The sequence below is a fragment of the Trichechus manatus genome, unplaced genomic scaffold (genome assembly GCF_000243295.1).
Source record: "Trichechus manatus latirostris isolate Lorelei unplaced genomic scaffold, TriManLat1.0 scaffold00039, whole genome shotgun sequence".
NCBI classification, from domain to species: domain Eukaryota; kingdom Metazoa; phylum Chordata; class Mammalia; order Sirenia; family Trichechidae; genus Trichechus; species Trichechus manatus.
In genome coordinates, this window is record NW_004443975.1 from 13183009 (window position 1) to 13203945 (window position 20937).

Here is a 20937-nt window from a genome sequence, read left to right on the forward strand (position 1 = left end):
ACAGAGCGGAACTGCTCCACACTCACAGCCACACTGCAGGACAGAGCAGAACTGCCCCACACTCACAGCCACCCCACAGCACAGAGCGGAACTGCCCGACACTCACAGCCACCCCACAGCACAGAGCAGAACTGCCCCACAGGGTTTTCCAAGAAGCAACTGGTAGATTCAAATTTCCGATCTTCTCATTAGCAGCTGTAGCTCTTAAACACTGCACCACCAGGGCTCCCACCCGGCCAAAGTAGTACCTTTTATCAATAGCCTAGACATTTTAATGACGAAGCTCCGTATATTTGAAAAATAACATGTGTATAACCCCCTCTTTTGAACTTACTTTTCTTTTCCAGCCAGTCTTGAAGCATATTTGGTATACCATAAAGCTACATTAAATCCCATGGAAATTAATTCAAAAACAGCATCCTGCTGGGCACTAAAATTATAAATACAATAAATTAAGTTCTGTCAATTATTAAGACATCTCTACATGAAGCTTACTGTGCATCCAACTGAAAATTATAAACAACTATATGCTAACTGATAGTATCAGAGGCACTGTGGGGTATATATGCAGAAAAAGTAGTCCCTGTGTTTAATACAGATGGGACATCACACACACACACAGACACACAGACACACACAGACACACACAGACACACACACAGACACACACACACACACACACACACACACGTAATTAACAATAAACAGCTACATGTAACACCCCAGTACGTGCTTCATACTAAGCATGAGAATCCAAACCAAACCCGCTGCCGTTGAGTCGATTCTGGTTCATAATGACCCTACGCCCCATTGGGTTTCCAAGGCTGTAATCTTTATGAGAGAAGATTGCCATTTCTTCTGCGGAGTGGCTGGTCGGTTCAAACCACCGACCTTTCAGTTAGCAGCTAAGTGCTTTAACGACTGAACCACCAGGGCTCCTTAAGCATGAGACTAGTGGTTCTCAAAGTTTACGGTACACAGAGTAGCTTTAAAAATAGAGATTTCTGGGACTTAATCCCAGGGAGTCAAAAAGTGTGGGGTAGGGCCCAGTATCCGTATTTTTAACAAGTACACAGCTGATTCTGGAACAGGAGGTTCTTATACCACATTTTAAGAAAATGGAATTTAGAGGAGAAAGATCATTTCAGGCTAGAATGTTAAAGATGGTTTGATGATATATATAGAATCTGAAATGCGCCTTGAAAGATAGCTAAAATGAAAGCAGAAGGATATCCCCAGTGAGGGGGTGGTATTGTCAAAGCACAGGAAAATACCAAGATTTTCTGATTGTAGTGACCAGACCAGTTTGATCGCAGCAGACCATTTGTAAAAAGAACCTGAAGAAGGGCAAAAAGCCAAGCTGAAGTCAAAGTTTACAAGACCTTGAATGTCAAGACAATAGCATACCACAAAGAAAAAGGGCTCAAAAACAAGCATGTTTTATACCTGTTTGTTTCTTCACATTCTATTACTAAACATAACATAAAAAAGATGGCAAGACTATATTAAGCAAATAAGACATTAACACAATTCACTATCATTCTTATAAGAACCTGAAAATTCTTTCTACATTGTATCATTCATCTCAAATGATGAATAAAGCAGAAGTAATAGCCCTACTTTACACATTTAATACTAACACACAGAAAAGTTATCCAAAGAGAAAAAGAAACTAATGTTGTTGTCCCCTTCTTAAAAGGAACGGAGACAGGGACACTTCTCAGATTTTTTTAAAAAAAAAGTTATAAAAGACATAGTAATCTGAAAATAATTTATAAACTATCCTGTTCAGTATACATTATAACATAAAGAAATGTGACAGTTATGAACAAACTTCTTAAATAACAGTTTTATCCTCCTGAAAAAAATTTAACACAGAGCTTAACAGTTTACTCTTTTCAGCACTGAAAGCTTTTAAGTGGTGCTCTAACGGACATAGGGAATTTATAACTTTACCTTCATACAATAGTTTTGTTAATTTACATGAATACTCATGAGTAACGGTCTCCCTTTTTAGCCTTCATTTATTTTAATCTGCTTTGTTCCTAAAATGCTCCATTTCTGTTGCACCACAAGTATTAGAGTATGCACAGTTGAAAAAATATTTTTCAAAACACATACAGCACATTTTCTATTAAGTAGCTATCCCGCATAAAGTAACTGGGAAGTTTCAGATGTACTCGATATTAAGTATTACTTACGGCCTTCATCGCATAGTGCTTCATTGTCTCATAAAATTGTGCTGAAACAATGTTGAATAGTAACTAGCTTTTACAAGGAATCAAAATTTGGCATGCTGGGGGCAAAAGTGCCAAATCTGTGAAATGCAAAACATTTTAAATTCTGCCAGTGTTTTCCAATGTAATAAAGATAAGGAGATTTGATTAACGTAATTTTGGGGGGTATATTCTTTAATTTGGGATGAACAAAGGGGTCATATAAAGAAAAACAGAAAATGAGGACTTGGAAAACCATAGTATCCCAGAATATGATGATTTGGAAAGGATCATGGTGCACATTTCTTACCCAACTTATGAATTCTGTGTATATTATTCACAAGGAAGGAAGAAAACTAACATTTATTGAATGCCTATTATATGCCAAGCATTATATTATTCACTTAACATAAATTTTCTTATTTTGTTCCTCACAAGAACTGTACAAAATATCTGTGACCCTAACGTACACCTGAAACACCAGCTGTTCCCACGGCAGCAGCCTTAGGACTTCGTCTAGATATGAATCCAAAGTCCACACTCCTTCCACTGAAAGAAGTCTGCCCTGGCCTTTCAGCAATCTCTAATTAAAGTCCTGCCTTTTTTTTTTTTGTATTTCTACAAAGGTGATTCTAAAGTAGATTAAGATGAAGATATCTGACCATTTAAAGAACCCAACAGTATAAAAAAGACGGTTAAATACAAAAGTGGTACAATTATGATTTGTTTCCTCATGAACCTATAACTAGTTCAAGTGAGTGATGAGAAAGTGCTGCTGGGAAGTTTTACAAAACAGCAGATGCAGTGATGAGAAATTAGGAAGAAAACAAATACTGTGAGTTAAGAGAATATGGAACTGGGGCACAACTGGGGAGTAGGGGGAAGAGAAAGAGCTGATCAAAGATATCTGAACTGTCCATCAGAAAAAGAAAAGTAGGGGAAAAACCAAAGTTTTGTTATGCTTGAATGCAGGTGAAGACTGAAAGCCAGCTTTGTGGGTTCCAAATCCCCAAACCATGCTTTGTGTGTTCAGAACACTGTTATCAAAAGGCTGAGCAATTCTAATTAACACTTGTAATGTCTTCAAAATAGATTTGGTCCAGGAGAAACAAATTATATTTTTAACTAATAGAACGTGTTAGGAGTTTAGAGTAAATGTTTTAAATTAATTTCCTGATAAGAGAAAATGCTGATTAGATCTAAATTTTTCTTCTTTAAATACAGAAGCTATGAATTGGTCACCTGCTAAATAGTTACAATAACCAGCCTCAGTTTAGTACTCTGATAGCCTTGCTCACCTTGGGATCTGTCCTTGTAATGTATCAGTCCATTTGAAATTCTGAATATATCGTAACTTGCTTTCTTGGCTAGATTCATCCAGTGAGTTTATGAAACCTAAAAAAACGTAGAAAACATTTTAGTTTTAGAAGATACATCAAATGTTCTATTTAGAAGAATTTTCAGATAGTCACTTTTCCAGGCACCTGAACGAAAGTTCTAGCCCCTCTCTACCCTTCCATATCCCATGCCTTCTCCTGAGGTAACATAACGTGAAATTTGTACACGTTTAATTTTTAAAACATTAGAAAGACCACACACCACCCTTATATTCTCACATATTTGAACAAGCATACCAAAGTATATAGCCTGGAAGACCAAACAATTCAATGAAAAGTCTAAAGGTTAAATGTGAACTTCTGTAGTTCTTTTTAAAAACCTTAAAACTTCATATAAATAACCTTGTAAAAGTGAAAAATATGAATCCGCTGCGTTCTTCATCATTTCTGGATTACAGCTCAAATCAGTGAACAGTTCAAGCAGCCGTGCCCTGGATGACCTCAAGTCACTTAAATGAGAAAGAAAGATAGTAAAGTTAAAGAAGCCGTATTACCGTGAATCTATGGAAAAGTGGCTTAAAGGTTTCAGTGGAAGAGCTTTAAAACACCAGACACACACACGCACACACACTCTCTCTCTCTCACACAGAGACATACACCTGCCTCCATATCTCCTCTTAAGTATTACTTATTACACAGAAATGAATGCAATTATGACTAACACTAGAGACAAGTGAAATTTCTAATAACAATTGTTTAAAAAGTTGTACTAAAATCCAGTCCAATTAAAGGTGCAAATCATGGATACAATTATGTAATGAATATATACAAGTTCTGAATGAAAAAACAAAAATCAAACAAATGCACGGATTTAAGATTTTGGAGGAAATTAAGAAAGGGTAACTTAAACTGACCATTTCACGATAAAATTATTTTTTAAAACGGAAATTTAACATGTTAGTGTATGATTGTAGTATCTCCTTCAAATTTCTAAATTTCAATATTACATACAACATATCAAGCTTGTTTAACTAAGAAACATTACTTTAAAAATAAAATTGCATTCTAATTTAATACACATACCAAGAATATGTAAAAACACGTGGCTATGAGTTGTTTTACAACTGCTTCCAGGTCTCCATTCTCCTTAACTCTCTACACAGTTATGTTGCCAATTCACTTTTTCCTTCCTGGAATTCTTTTCTCCTTTGACCCAATAACACTACACTTTCTAGGTTCTCCTTTTACCTCTAGAAGTTCCTTGAGTACTTTTTCCTATGTCCTTTTCTTATTCCCACCTCCTAAAATGTTCAGTCTTTGGCTTTCTGATTTTTTCTTTTGAGATCTTATTACTGTAACTTCAGCTACTTTCATTCCTAGATCTACACATCTACAGGTCTGAACTTGGTCCTGTTCCACGTCCACATCTAATGCCAGAAGGTGATTAGCTCAGTGAGGGTTGCAGAAATCACAGGATACGAACAATGACTGAAGACACTTGCAATGGGTGTACATGACTAAAGATTACATTTAAACTGTAAGCACCAAGAGACTATACCCAGAATTTAACAGGCACAGAGGACAAAACATGCACTCAAAAATTACTTGTTGAGTGAAGAAAAAAAAATTTAAAATATTTTAAGATTTAGAGGGCTGTAATATAGTAGTGATATTTAAAAGAAAGTGGACTTAATCATGGAGGTTTATTCCAAGAAAGCACATCCCAACAACTACAAACAGCTGACTGAAAATGAGGCTGTTGCAAGTATTTCACTAGAAACTGGGAGGAGTGACTCCTGAATTAGATTCAAACAGCCTAATAGTTATTTCCACTTAGGCGCTCAGCCATCACCTACAGCCCCGACTTTTGTAAAGTTAATATTCATCTTAGAATTATAAATTTGAGAAAAATGTACTTTAAAAATACCTAATTCATGCTGTTCATTTTATTGATGAGTAATTAGGCCCAAAGAAGCGACTTGTTCAATGCAATACACAGAACAGCTAAGCTAGGACCAGCCTCTTGGAGTCTAGATCGAGGCCTGAATAACTACAACACGCAGCCTGCTTTTGTATGGCCTATGGCCTGTTTTTGTACAGCCCTCAAACTAAGAATGTTTTTTATATTTTTGAAGGATTGTAAAAATAAACAATGAAGAATATATTCAATAAAAACTATATACGGGCAGCAAAGCCTAAAACATCATCTATCTCTTTAGAGAAAAAAGGTTACCTATCTTCAGTCTGTTGTTGTCAGGTGCCACTGGGTCACTTTCGACTCACAGTGGTCCTATTTACAACAGAACGAAACAACGCCTGGTCCTGCGCCATCCTCACAATCATCTCTGGTCTAGGTTAATTAATAAGCCAGTTTTCCTACCCTTTGCACCAATCACTTATTTCAAAAAAGGCAGCAACTCTCTTCATTTTCCTTTACTGGTACCCCAATGTGTTGATCACCTACGTTCTGTACCTCAAACAGACTGAATTCTTTCCAAATTCCTAGAACAAATCAGTCCATCAGGCCAGCTGATTCTACCTTTGAAATAATTTCTTGTATCTGTCTTTTACTTACTATCCTTAGAACACAGATTTTCCAGACATAATGATTTTCTCCTTTCCCCTCTGTTTCTTTACACAAACAGGGAGTGGCCCAATTCTGTGCCACAGTTTGCCAATCCCTGATCTAAACGCCAGCTCAAGTGCTTCCTTTTATACGGATGCTTTCAAGGCCACTCCAGGTCACTGGGACCCCTCCCTGCTCTGAACTCAATGAATTTTCTACCAGACCAAATAACAATATCCATATACTACTTTGTGGCCTTTCTTGTACTGATGTAATATTCTGCTTAAGTCTTTTATTGTGATTGCTTTAGCCTCTTTAGGACTTAGTTTACTGAACTGAAAATACTCTGGCCTACACAACCGCTAAAGTTTAAAGAATCTGTAATTCAACTCTTCACATGCCATTTATAAGTTCATAAAGAGTCTAAAGGTAAGGCCGGTGTGGTACATATTTCTGTACTGCCCACGGGATATAAAAAACGACCTGGTATCCAAGACCTGGTATCCAGGAGTGGTTCAATCAATGCTTGAGATTGAATAAAACTTACTTGCAAATTTTTGAAGCAGCAGGGCCAGTGACTACACCAAAGAAGTTAAAAGATACAGGAGCTGTGGCTTTTAAAGGGTTCCTATGAAACCAATGGGTCATTTTCCCCAAATGTTTTCTATAGATTTAAAAAAAAAAATGTATAAAAGTTAAAGATAAAACATTTAATGAGTAATGTAGACAATATAAAAGAACTACCTTTAAAATAAAATAAATTACTACAGGATATATGTGTGCGTTTAGACTATCTAAATATCTACACACTGTATATACATATACACACACATGTATATGCATATATGTATGCATATATATACAACAAATACTTCATTGCCACAAGTAAATCTTGTTTTTATTGGTTGTCTATTTAAGGTAGTCTACGTTTAGATCAGGAGCCCTGATGGCTGGCTGGTAACTAAAGGGTCGGCAGTTCGAACCCACCAGACGCTCCATGGGAGAAAGATGCAGCAGTCTGCTTCCGTAAGGATTACAGCTTGGAAACCCGACGGGGCAGTTCTATTTGTCAGAATCAACTTGATGGCAAATTTTTTTTTTTTTCTTTTTGGGGGTATATTTAGATCAGCAGTCCCTGGGTGGTGCAAACGATTAAAATGCTTGGCTGCTAATTGAAACGTTAGAGGTACAAGACCACCCAGAGGTGCCCTGGAAGAAAGGCTGGGCAAAAATCAGCCAATGAAAACCCTATGGAGCACAGTTCTACTTCGATACACATGGGGCCACCATGAGCTGAAATCAACTTGAAGGCAACTAGTTTTATATTTACACCAGGCCTATTAAAAAAAAAAAAAAAGCACTTAGAAATCTTCCCACAGTAACTGCAAAGCTAAATATACTAAAAAAAAAAAAAAAAAAAAAAACAAAACAAAACCCACTGCCGTGGAGCTGATTCCAACTCACAGTGACCCTACAGGACAGACTAGAAGTACCCCATAGGGTTTCCAAGGAGTGGTTGGTGGATTCCAACTGCCAATCTTTTCGTTAGCAGCCGTATCTCTTAACCACTGAACCACCAGGGCTCCACTAAATATACTAGAGCAATGATTTTTTAAACTTTCAAGGGCTCCTCTACTTAATTGAAGCATTATACAAAGTTGTCAACTGACTTGTGTTCTTATTATTAGAATAAATGTGAGCTTCACAGTGAATGAAATATCGACTTCAAGCATTTCCTTTACACTTACTTATTCATGATAAAAATGGTTTTGGGGCACCAGATATTTACAGGAAATGCACTGCATATCCAACAAAAAATTGACTCAAACACTAAACCAGCCCTTTTAAAAAATATTATCTAAATACCTTCTATGTAAAACCTCCATTAACCTAAGTAAACCAATATATCATGTAACAAACCCATCGACATCGAGTCGATTGCGACTCACAGCGACCCTGTAAGACAGAGAACTGCCCCATAAGGTTTCCAAGGACAGCCTGGTAGATTCGAACTGCCGATCTTTTGGTTAGTGGCGGAACTCTTAACCACTATGCCACGAGGGTTTCCATACACCATATACTTACATATAAATCAAGAATTTGATTTCATGAATGAAAAAATTTCTATAAATACTTCATATTAAGGTGGCCTCCACTTCCTGGACGAAAAAGCCTCAAGTTTTGTATAGCTTTACTGCAGGAATGAAGAGGGTAAGAGACCAAGTACAGTATTTTCTGTCCCTGCCTCTTCTCCTTCTGCGACCCCACACTCTTCTGTCTTCAGGAATTCGGAGGATAGGGTGGAAGAACGACGCACCCAATCGCAGGTGCGAGAGTGCCTTAGGAGCCACCAGTTCAAGATGCGAATCGAGGTGGCCACCTAACCCCATTCCACAGAAAGATTCCCATTCCTGACTACAGGTCCTTACTCTAGAAACCCGGAGTCCCCCGAGGAACCTACCTGAGCGTCCACTTCCTGTTTACCACCCTGCCTCTTCCTGTCCCAGTGCCCAGATCCGGTCCGAGGCGGCTGACGGCAATTATACGCAGGCGCCAACTACAGAGTGCTCCTCTTTCCCAGCAGACATTTTTGTAGAAAACCTATATTATCAACCCAGGCGAAGCGGGTAGACGACGACCGAATGAACCCCTACTTAGCTTATAAGACTTTCAACTACCAGTGGAGACGCCGGGGCAAGGGAATTCGGCAAATCGAGCAGTTAACACCGCTGATTCGTGGTCAATGTGGCTTTTCTTTCTTTCGTTTGTTTCAAGGCAATAGAAGGGGACTTTCTGGTTTTTGCCCAGGCGGTCTACGGAGACTGGTGTAAAAGGGGTGACCTACTGCTTGGGAATCCGGGGAAACTACATGGGGAGGAATATATCTGGGAAACGCCCACCTCATGACATACTTACTGGATTTCTCAGAGTTTGTACGGCAGTCTTCTTCAGGGAAGAAATGCAATGTCCGATCCCACAAGCGAGAAAACGAGGGAGTCGGAGAACCCGGGCTACCGAACTAGAGCGACAGGAAACCAGGCCAGACTGAGCCCGAGTCACGTGGGCCCGGCGGCCATGACAGCTACCGAGGCGGCGGCGCGCGCCGCTTAGGGGCAGAGGCTGCCGGATTTTCGCAGCCCCTTCAGAACACTCCGTTCTTCAGCCCGTTCCTAACTTCTCCTCCCTGGTTTTCCCTCTTGAGCTGTGGTCCCTCCTCAGAGCGAAGGACAGGAGTTGGACCGGCCTCTCAAGCCGAGGAAGATGCCGCAATAACGATGGCTACCGCTCGGTGGATGGGGCGGCCTCAACCTAACGCGGGGCGGGGAATCGGGGGCGGGGCTTCCGCGGGGCGGCTTCTTTGGAGCCGTAAAGTTTGGCTGTGGCGGCAAATGGGCTTGGGCGGCTCCTCGGCGTGTGGCGGTGGTGACCGTAGTGCTTCCTCCTGGCCCTGTTAATGTCGGGGCCAGGCCCGGGAAGGATGGCGCCCTAGAGCCCAGCCTTGGAGGGGTAGGGGCGGGAGGGGACGGGGTGGGGACCGGCCATGTCGGAGGTGACCCGGAGTCTGCTGCAGCGCTGGGGCGCCAGTTTTAGAAGAGGCGCCGACTTCGACTCTTGGGGCCAGCTGGTGGAGGCGATAGACGAATATCAGATGTGAGTGACTAACCGCGGGAGCGGGCCAGCCCGGCTCCAATCGGCCGCCTCCACCTTTTTTCTGTGGGTGTCTCTCATCACTGTATCTGCAGCCAAGGCTTCTCAGGGTGGGGCCCTGCAGGCACTAGGGCTGAGATCCCACTGGCCCCGGAGAGGCTGCTCTGGAGACAACGGATCCGCTCTCTGGGGTACCTCGCCCTTCTTCCCCCTCCGCCGGGCCAGTTCTATTCAACAGGTAGCGGTTCTCTCCTGGGGCGCCGGCCCTAACAGGTTCCGGACTTAGTTCTTTCCCACCGTCTCACGGGTCCCCCACTCCACAGTCAGTTTCCTTTTCTCTTTTTCCTCCGCCTCTCTCTGGTTGCCGCCCCTCAATTTCTCTTTTAAAATTTCTGAGGAGTAGTTGGGTGTTCTTGGCCCACGTTCCAGGGCTGGGTGGCCTTGCCCTGTGCGAGTGTCTTCTTCCTCCCATGTGTACGACCGGAGGGAGCTAGTTGCGATTGAGGGGAGGGGGCACCCCTAGGAAGCAACAAGGCCAAGGATGCCGCTCCTGCCAAAAGAAGGCTCTCCTCGCGCCCCTTCTCCACCTCTTTCTAGTGAACCGTGTTTTCACAATTCATCTGGACTCCGTTTCGCTTTCTGGGACTGTTATTTGCTAGGCTGTGAGTCCTACCTACCCCTTCGCAAAGTTGCTTTGGGTGGAGTCCGCGCAGGATGTGAACGGAAGAGAGCAAAATGTGAATTAATACACCGCGCACGGGAGCCACCACTCCCTCCTTGGCCCCTCCTCCTTTTCCTGTGTATAATGTATAGCTGCAGGGTACACGTGAGTACCAGTTTCCTTACTCAGCCCAAGTCACAGCTCTTTCCTTTCTGGTTTCCCGGAAGAAAAAAAAAAAACTTCAGGAATGTTTTTAAAAATAAAAGACAAGATTTATGTAAATGTAAAATTTTGCCTGGTGTCTTGCACATTTTACTGAAAATAAGAACTGTCCACAAAAATGGTATTGTTTGTAAGCTGATGGCATTAATTCCTGGTTTAAAACAAGTTATCGTTGGAGGTTTTACTAAGTATGAAACATGGGTGAGAAAAATCTTTCTTTTTTTTTTTTAGTGTCTTCTGGAAAGAATGCAGAATTGGTACTTGGAAGATCTAAATTCTTATTCTCTCCCCACAATAGTTCTTGTTTTTATCTGATCATTAAGATAATTTAAGTGTATAGATGTTCTCTCCCCAATCCTGCTGACTTTCAGTTGCTTGTAGTTTCAAAAAGCCCTGTGCTCTTGGCCGTTTTGCCATATGTATCAGCTAGTAGAATTTGTTTTACGCTTTCAAATGATTTTATGTGTTCCTACAGCTACGCAGTGAGAATATTATTCTCATTTTACAAAATGAGGAAACTGAAGCTCAGGTTAAACAGCTTACCCCAGGGTCACAAAACTATACCACTAAAATCTGAGATTTTTTTATTCCAAATCCTGTCTTCTCTACTACATAGTACTTAAGATGCTCTATTTAACATGCACGGACAGGGTAATTCTATAAGTGAATTGGACAGTTAGAGGATTTCCTTTGATACCAGAGATCATAGCCTTCCATGCTGTAGCCAGTTGGAAAGTGAGCACCTGTGTGTACTCAGTCTGTATGTTAACTTAAAACTGCATACTCGGAAACATAAAGCTGTCTCTCACTTGTGGTGGCGTGGGACCTAGCAGCTGTTGTCACTTCCGCAGCAGCCCTCACAATGGAAAGTGAAGAATACCATGTCCAATTGAAATTACAAAGCAAAATTGAATATGTAAGCTGTTTAGTTGGAATTTCTAGAAACTTGTGAATGAAGGTAATAGGCACATACAAATCTGTTGTTGAGTCTCAATACTAACCTTTGAACTTCATGATGCAGAATACCAAAAAAATCCATTGCTGTCAAGTCAATTCCGACTCTTAGTGACCCTATAGGACAAAGAAGAATTGCCCTACAGGGTTTCCAAGGCTGTAAGTCTTTACAGTAGACTGCCACATTTTTCTCCTGCAGAGCGGCTGGTAGGTTTGAACTGCCGACCTTTCTGTTAGCAACTGAGTGCTTAACCACTGTGCCACCAGGGCTCCTCATGATGCGAAATACTCCCCTAATTATAAAAACCACCAGTGTCAACTGTGAATAGACATTTGTAATGATTGGCTTAAGTTTTATAAATATACAGGCTGCATATAAAATAAGGTCAAGAATTTTAAATTAGTATATACAGAAATGAAGGCAAGTTGACCTCGATTTGAATTATCTGTTTAGGAGGAAAGGCTGGGGCAGAGGAGACCATTTGGGGCCTACTGTAAAGGAATCAACTCGACGGCATTGGGACAGTGATGAAGACGAGCCCCGGTGGCGTAGTGGTTAAGAGCTCAGCTGCTAACCGAAAGTTCAGCAGTTCCAGTCTAACAGCTGCTGCTTGGAAATCCTATGGGGTAGAGTTTATAGAATTAAAAAATAAATAAAATGGAGCCCTGGTGACACAGTGATTAAGAGCTTGGCTGTTAACTGAGAGGTCAGCAGTTCGAATCTACTAGCTGCTCCTTGGAAACCTTTTGGGGGCAGTTCTGCTCTGTCCTGCGGGGTCGCTATGAGTCAGAATCGACTCGATGGCAATAGGTTTGGTTTTTGGGTATAATGATGAAGGAGCCCTACTGGCACCGTGATTAAGAGCTCAGCTGGTAACCAAAAGGTTGGCATTTCGAATCCACCAGCTACTCTTTGGAAACCCTATGAGGCAGTTCTGCTCTGTCCTGTAGAGTCACTAGGAGTCGGAATTGTCTTGACAGCAACAGTTTTTTGGATAATGATGACAAGAATTGACAGGATTTAGTCACGACTGAATATTGAGAGTGAAGAAGGAGGAAGAGTCTAGAATGACTGGGATTGCTAATTGGGTAAGCAGCAGTGTTTTCATAGTCATACAACATACAGGAGCTGGTTTATTGGGGAATATTGGTTGAGGCAGTGCTCATGTTTGTACTATCATAATGTAATACAAAATACCACAGCTCAAACCATCTCATCACTCAATAGTAAGGGTTGGGGATATGAAGATGAGTAAGATATGATTTCTGTCCTCAGAGCACTGGGAGCCTAATGGAGGATTTTAGTATAATTGTGAAATGCTGTTACTGAAGTGTGAAAATAGTAAGTGCTTTCACATTCCTAAGGAGCTCTGATGGTGCAACAGGTTAAGCACCCTGCTGCTCACCAAAAGGTTGGTGGTTCAAACCCAGCCAGCGGCTTTGCAAGCGAAAAACCTGGCTATCTGCTTCCGTAAAGATTACATCCTAGAAAACCCTGTGCCAGTTCTACTCTGTCACATGGGGTCACTATGGGTTGAAATTGACTAGATGGCACCTAGCTCCTTCCTGTTTCCTAAAGCATGCTTCTACCTTAGGGCTTTTGTGCTTTTTCTCTGTCAACAGCACTCTTCCCCCATTTCCTGGGTTGCTTGTCACCTACTTCAGATTTTTGTTCCAATGTTACCTCCTCCATGAGACCTTCTCTGGCCACCCTGTTTAAAAGTATAAAATCTGCTGTCTACCTCCACTCCTTTTTCATCAGCCTCGCCCTTCCTACCCCCATCCAGCTTAATTTTTCTATAGCACTTATCACCATCTAAAATATATTTTACATATTCATTTTGTCTACTGTCCCTTACCCCTATTAGAATATAAGCTCTCTGAGGGCAGAATATTGGGGAGGAGGTACTCTGTTTTCTTCTCCACTGTATACTTGGTGTCCAGAGTAGTAGTAGGCTATCAGTAGATACTTGTTAACAGATGAATTTAGGAGTATGCGGTAGGAACATAAAGGAGTTGATGCTAAGATACTGTTGGAAGATTTAGACAAATATGTCAAATTAAAATTGTTCACCAAAATATACGTGGTCAATTAAAAATAACTCCATTTAGCAAGCCACCTCTTTTTAGCTACCTGGGAATACATGGCTCTTGATTTACGGCTGAGTCATACAGAAACTGTTCCTTAGAATCAGACATTCCACAGGATCACTCGTAAGGTATTTATCTAGTACGTGGATTCATGATAAATATTTGTTAATTGAATGGATGTGTTTGAAGACTGGATAGTACCTATTTTTAGTCATCTTTACCATACTTTATGTTGGTGCTGCTCAAAGTGTAGGGATCCCTGGTGGCACAGTGGTTAAAGCACTCAGCTGCTAAAAAAAAACTCGGTGGTTTGAATCCACCACCTGCTCTATAGGAGAAAAATGCAGCAGTCTGTTTCCGTAAAGATTACAGCCTTGGAAACCCTAGGGGGCAGTTCTCCTCTGTCCTGTAGGGTCACTGTGAGTCTGAATCAGCTTGACGGCAGTAGATTTGGTTTTTGGTTTTGATACTCAAAGTGGAGTCCATAGATCACTGCTGGCCTGCAAATAGTTACGAGTGTGCAATGAGATAATAAAGCGATGAGAGTAAGCATTTAGAAGCTTTAGAGCAGCTTGACATCTTCAAGATATTTTTATTGTGTTTTACAAAAGAGTCTAGGACAGACTGGGAGAAAAAAACTGGTGGTTCACTCTGTATCAGTACTTTGTTCTTTTTTATTGCTGAGTACTATCACATTGTATGATACACCACGTTTTGTGTATCCATTCACTAGTTGATGGGCTAGTTTCCAGTTTTTGGCTGGTAATGAATAATGCTGCCCTGGACATTCACATGCAGGTCTTTTAGTAGCTGTGTTTTCACTTCTCTTGTGGAGATACCTAGGAGTGGAATTGCTGGGTCACATGGTACATTCTCAGGAGGCAGTGGTGGTTCAGTGGTAGAAGCCTCACCGTCCATGCAAGAGACCCGGGTTTAATTCCCGGCCGGTGCACCTCCAGCACAGCTACAACCTGTCTGTCAGTGAAGCCAGGTGTATTGCTATGATGCTGAACAAGTTTCAGCAGAGTTTCCAGACTAAGACGGACTAGGAAGAAAGGCCTGAAGATCTCCTTACAAAAAATCAGCCAGTGAAAACTCTGTGGATCACAAGGGTCCCATCCCATTGTACATGGGGTTGCTCTGAGTAGGGGGTCGACTCAATGGCAGCTAACAGCAACAGCATGGTAAATTTATGTGTAACTTTTTTAAGAAACTGCAAGATTATTTTCCAAAGTGGTTTTACCAGTTTACGTTTCTACCAGCAGCTTATGAGAGTTCCTGTCTCTCCATATCCTCACCAGCACTTGTTATTGTCTGTCATTTTAATTAGCCCTGGTGCCTCAGTAGTTAAGAGCTCGGCTGCTAACCAAGGGGTCAGCAGTTCGAATTCACCAGCTGCTCCTTGGAAACCCTATGGGGCAGTTCTACTCTGTTCTATACTGTCGCTGTGAGGAGGAGTCGACTTGATGGCAACAGGTTTGGTTTTGATTTGGTCTTTTTAATTATAGCCATTTTAGTGAGTGTGTAGTATATCTTGCTGTGGTTTTAATTTGCATTTCCTGAATGATGAATGTGGAGCATCTTTTCAGATGCATCTTTGCTATCGGTGTAGATTTTGTTTGGTGACGTGTCTGTTCAAGTCTTTTGCCCATTTTTAAATTGAATTATTTGAGTTTTACTTATTGAGTTGTAAGGGTTTATGTATTCTAGATGCACGTCTTTTATTAGACATACGATTTGAAATATTTCTTTTCAGTTTGTTGCCTAATTTTTAAAAATAGAATTCTCTGTTTGAATTTAACGTCTATCTACTGTCTGTTAACATTTGAGCAGGGGTTTAGAGCTTTAGCCTTTCTTTTGACAGTGACCCTGATTAGGTTTACAGCCACTGTTAGCAAGTTATGTGTAGAAAAAAGGAACTCTTGGAACACTCTAACTTCTCTGAGTTCAGGGATGTATAATTGACATTGTTAAGGATACAGACTTTGATTCCTAATGAATGCTCCATATAGGTTGTAAGCCAACAAGCGTTAGAAAAGACACCAAGTACGGAACAAGGACAATGGCTGTATCTGTTTCTATTTGTACCCTTACCTCTAGAGAATCCATAGCAAGTTGGTCTATGAATGAAATTTTAGGGAAAAAATATTATAGGGTTTTCAGCTTTGGGGGAAGAAGAAATAAATGAAGGGAAGCAATCTGATTAAGTAGTGTTGTGGATCTGTCTGGCAAATGTTATGGTTTTTTTGTAGGAGTTTCTTGCTTTATGATGAGGAGGATGCAAACCTGAGTTGGGTCTATCAGTCCAGTCTCACCTCTTTGACACCAACTAAATTGAAGGAATTAAATTCCAGTTCTTCTCAGTTATGTTCCACTTCCAACTGCACATGCAGTACTTCTTCCTCTGATCCTAAACTCCAGAGCTAAGTTAGATCTCACAAGTTAAAAAGCACAGTCCTCCACACTGCCAAGTCTGTGCAAGACCTCAGACACCAGCCACAAGCTTGGGTGTCCCAGTGACACCCTTACTTCTGACCTGCTGGCTACAAATTCAGGGGTTCTTTGTATCTGCTCTGGATGTCAGCCAAAAGCTTGGAGGTCTCCAGGGCCCCTCCTTACTTCTGACCTGCTGTCTCAGGTTCAGTAATTCTCAAGAATGACACACAGAACTCAGGAAAATGCTATCTTACTATTAACATTTTATTATAGCAGAAAGGATGCATATGAAGGGACACATAGGGCAAGGTCTGGGAGGAGCTTCTGTGTCCCAAAAGGAATGTGCTACCCTCTCACTTGCGTGAATGTCTTTCACCAACCAGGAAGCCCATGGAGCTTCAGTGTCCAGAGCCTTTACTGGGGCCTTATTATGTAGGTATGATTTGATAGCTTCTCATGCCCCCTTCTCAGAGGTCAGCTGATATCATATGCTAGGTCTTTCTGGCATGGCCAGCCTCCACCTAAGACCCTTCATTAGCAGAACCTGTTAGGTAGGTGTGGTTTGGAGCCCTCAGCACAGATCCTTCAAACACTGGAGAAATTGCAGTGTTTTAGAGGTTGTCTTTCAGAAACCAAGGACAAAGACCAAATTGTTTGGGTAAATTTAGTTGTAAACCCCACAAAACCTTTCATAGATTTGATAGAGGCCATTGAATATATTGAAGTTTATTCCTGATCTTTAAAGACAGGATTGCATAGAACAGAGCTTTCATCTTGTAGCATTTTTGGAAGCATGTCGAACCGTCTTCTGCAGTTGGCTTTGTAGAAAATCAAGCACTTGCTATCCTTTATAGTCCTGCTCCCTACCCAAAATAGTGTAGTATGCTTGGGGATGATATTTTCAAATTCGTTTGTAAGTTAGAAAATGTACTACCAAAGGATTCTTTCAGTCCCTTGGGTTATCCACACCCCCCCCCCACCATTGCAGACTTTTGTTGAGATAAATCTCACATAACATAAAAGTCACCATTTTAAAGTCTAAACTCCTGCGTTTTTTAGCATATTCGCAGGGTTGTGCAACCATCACCACTGTCTATTTAAGAACGTTTCCATCACCCCGAAAAGAAACCCTGCTCCTGTTAGCAGCCACTGCCAATTTGCCTATTTTCCCATTCCCAGATAACCGTTAATCTGCTTTCTGTCTCTAGATTTCCCTATTCTGGACAATATGTGGCCTTTTGTGTCTGGCATCTTTCACTCAGCATTATGCTTTCAAGATTCATCCATGTTGTAGCATGTATCAGTACTTCATTCCTTTTTGTAGCTGAATAAAATTTTGTTGTATGAATATACCACATTTTGTTTATCATCAGTCGATGGACATTTGGGTTGTTTTTACTTTTGGGCTATTATGAATAATGCTACTGTGTACATTCGTATACAAGTTTTAGTGTGAACATATGTTTTCAGTTCCCTTGGGTATGTACCTAGAAGTGGAATTGCTGGGTCATAACTGTAACTCCATGTGTAACTTTTTGAGGAGCTGCTAGACTGTTTTCCAAAGCAGCTGCACCATTTTACCGTCCCACCAACAATGTTTGAGGGATTCAATTTCTCCACATCCTCAACCACACTTGTAATTAATTAATTATAGCCATCCTAGTGGGCATGAAGTGGTATATCATTGTGGTTTTGATTTGCATTTCCCTAATGGCTAATGAGGGGACAGTGGTGGTTCAGTGATAGAGTTCTCACCTTCCATGTGGGAGATCCGTCTTTGATTCCCGGCCAGTGCATTTCATATGCAGCCACCACCCATCTGTCATTGGAGGCTTGCATGTTGCTATGGTGCCGAACAGGTTTCAGTAGAGCTTCCAAACTAAGAAGAGCTAGGAAGAAAGGCCTGGTGACCTACTTACGAAAATCAGCCAGTGAAAACCCTATGGATCACGGTGGTCCAATCCACAACCAATAACAGGGATGGCACAGGAGTAGGCAGTGTTTCCTTCTGTTATGCACCGGTCACTGTGAGTCACAGAACCAACTCTATGATGTTATTGTTGTAAGGTGCTGTTGAGTTGATTCTGACTCATAGCGGCCCTGTGTATAACATAACAAAACACTGCCTGGTCCTGCACCATCCTTAGAATCCTTGTTATGCTTGAGCCCATTGTTGCAGCCACTGTGTCAATCCATCTTGTTGAGGGTCTTCCTATTTTTCACTGACCCTACTCTATGGTAGCTAACAACAATGACTAATGATATTGAGCATCTTTTCATGTGCTTTTTGACCATTTTTATATCTTCTTTGGAGAAATGTCTATTGGAATCCTTTGCCCTTTTTTTTTTTTTTTCTGATTTCAAATCCCATGTTTACCATTTATTATCTCTTTCACTTTGGAAATGTTTCTTAGTTTTGTCATTATTATTTTCTTAATTTTATTTTTGGTGAAAATATATACAGTAAAACTCCAATTCCCAGTTTCTAGACATAATGATCAATGACATTGGTTAAATTCATCACATTCTGTCATATTTCTGTTCTAGTTGTTTTACTTCCATTTACTTAAATCTCCCTGCCCCCCAGTTTTCTCATTTATGCTTTAAAATAGCTGTTGACCCTTTGGTCTTATATAATTTTTTTTTGTTTTTAAAGTAACACAATACTCAAAGGTGACAATCTTTACTCTTTGGGCTAAACGGTTACTTAGTTTAAAGGTGACTTCAGGGGATAGTTTCAATTCAAGGTTAGAAGAGCAGCTTGGGGCCATAGTCTCAGGGGCTCTTCCAGACTCAATAGGTCCAGTATGTCTGGATTCTTTAAGAATTTGAAATTCTGTTCTGTATTTTTCTCCCTTTTTATCAGGATTTCTCTATTATGTTCTTGATCAGAATGTTCGGTGGTAGTAGCCGGGCATCATCTAGTTCTTCTGGTCTCAAGGTGGAGGAGGCAGTGGTTCATGTAGACGGTTAGTCCTGTAGTCCAGTTCCTTCTCTGATTCTTGGGTTTCCTTCTTTCTTTTTTGTTCCAGACAAATAAAAACCAATGGTTGTATATTAGATGGCCACTCGTAAGCTTTTAAGCCCCCAGACACTACTTACCATACTGGGAGGTAGAACATAAACTTTAAGAACTGCATTATGCCAATGGACTGGATTGTCCCTCAAGACCTCAGCTCTAAGCCCCCAAACCAGGAGAGCTAATCCCATGAGGTTATGTCTAATTAGTATCAGCATCTGTAGCCCCCACCGCCCTTTTTTGATTGTTGTTATTGTTGCAAAACCCTTCACCCATTATTTTATTTTATTTTCCACTGTTCAGTTGTAAGAGTCAATTCTTTGGTTTTTGCTTTCTCTGAAATAGCTTGAATCCTCACTGTGGAGCTTGGGCTAGTGACATAGATCCCTCCTTGAAAACTCACCTGAACCCTCGCTGCTATTTTAAGCCTGATGTTTGCTGGGTCAACAGTGATTTCCATGTCTGATTTATAGAGGGTTTTCTTTATTTTCCATGAAAAATCTTTTCAAGAAGGCATAATTTGACAGTATTATCACTTTGTCATCAGCAAATTAACGAAAGACTGATAAAAGTATTTCTAGCTGGTACTATTTATTATTGGTGCTCACTGGAAGTGTTTAAGCAGAATCTGGACAGCTACTTATTGGCTTGTCATAGAAGAAATTCATGAATACTAAAGGAAGTTAGAGTAGATGCCCTTTGAGATTTCTTCCAGCTCTAAGATTCTGTTTTTATTGCATGGAACCGAAATTTGTCCCAGTGAAATGGTGTGAGAAGTATTCTGTCTTATTTTCATCATCTTTGTATAAAGAGTTTGATTCTAAAGATAATGTGGATTTACACTTTGAAAACAGAGTATTACTGTACTTCACTGTTTGCTTTTTAAAAGATTTATTTTCACCCTGTTGCACCGGAAATACTTTGCTTTCTTTCAGTTTAAAAGAATGTGTGTTTTCTTCTTACAGATTAGCAAGACATCTCCAAAAAGAGGCTCAAGCTCAACACAATAATTCTGAATTCACAGAAGAACAAAAGGTACCATAAAATAATCTCTTGATATATCAGATCCCAAATGAAAAGCGCTCTGTCTTTTGAGTCCATTAAGCAAAAAACAAACAACAAAAACCTGTTATACTTTTAGGTAGAAAGAATACTGGTTATGCTTTGCCTGAGTTGAATTTTTATCATTAAGTGATCATTTAGAGGTATCATGTGATCTGTCACCTAATGAGTTTCTTTATTCTTTGCAGTCCGGCACCAGCCATCTAGACTTTGTTTAATTTTAGTGGAGGCCATCCACACTTTGCTTGGGGTGGGAGTCGGGCGACCCAGAGACTGGAGTTCCTCTAGAGTTACTTTGGGAAAATAGAAGGATTGTGAGTAATTACATCCCACCTCAACACTTGTTTAACCTTGAACTTTCTAAACTGCTTCTCCACCTCCTCTCAGTAAAAACAAACCAAGAAGAAACAAACCAAAAAAAAAAAAAACCCATGACTGTTCAAGTCAAGAATTTGGAACAAGAATCCATCAGCAAAATAAATGCATAGGGTTGCAAAGTGTTCCGATGGTGCTCTTTCTCCTTGAGTTAAAATTTGTGTGTGCTGTTGATTGCCTGTACTACTCGAGATTATGAAAAATGAGATACTTTATGAAGCTTTACTCTAAGGAGTGGGAAGAAACAGAAGGAAACAACCCGCATTTTTCCCCTGGCTGAAAGTATCCAGTGTTAAAGTTAGTTTTCAATCTTGTAGATAAAGCAAAAAATTGTGTCAGTCTTTCCCTTG

General features: G+C 40.7%; 2 protein-coding genes across 5 annotated transcripts in view; one reads left to right on the top strand and one right to left on the bottom strand.

Moving 5' to 3' along the window:
- The window catches only part of BROX (BRO1 domain and CAAX motif containing), a 20463-nt gene extending 11048 nt beyond the window's left edge, over positions 1 to 9415 (bottom strand). Inside the window, exons 1-5 of one of the 3 annotated variants that reach the window (XM_023730953.1) lie at positions 9036 to 9415; positions 6667 to 6783; positions 3956 to 4062; positions 3515 to 3611; positions 335 to 430 (exon numbers count right to left, since the gene is read on the bottom strand). In XM_023730953.1, the coding sequence (XP_023586721.1) occupies positions 335 to 430; positions 3515 to 3611; positions 3956 to 4062; positions 6667 to 6767 (401 nt within the window). In that variant the 5' untranslated portion in view covers positions 6768 to 6783; positions 9036 to 9415. The other 2 variants (XM_004375908.3, XM_023730954.1) reach the window with 2 other exon arrangements.
- Positions 9416 to 9480: 65 nt separating this feature from the next.
- Positions 9481 to 20937, top strand: part of AIDA (axin interactor, dorsalization associated) — a 49052-nt gene continuing 37595 nt past the window's right edge. Inside the window, exons 1-2 of one of the 2 annotated variants that reach the window (XM_004375911.3) lie at positions 9481 to 9770; positions 20116 to 20185. In XM_004375911.3, coding sequence (XP_004375968.1) covers positions 9661 to 9770; positions 20116 to 20185 — 180 coding nt within the window. In that variant the 5' untranslated portion in view covers positions 9481 to 9660. Of the gene's footprint in view, positions 9771 to 20115; positions 20186 to 20937 lie in introns of those variants that run through there. The other variant, XM_023730962.1, reaches the window with a different exon arrangement.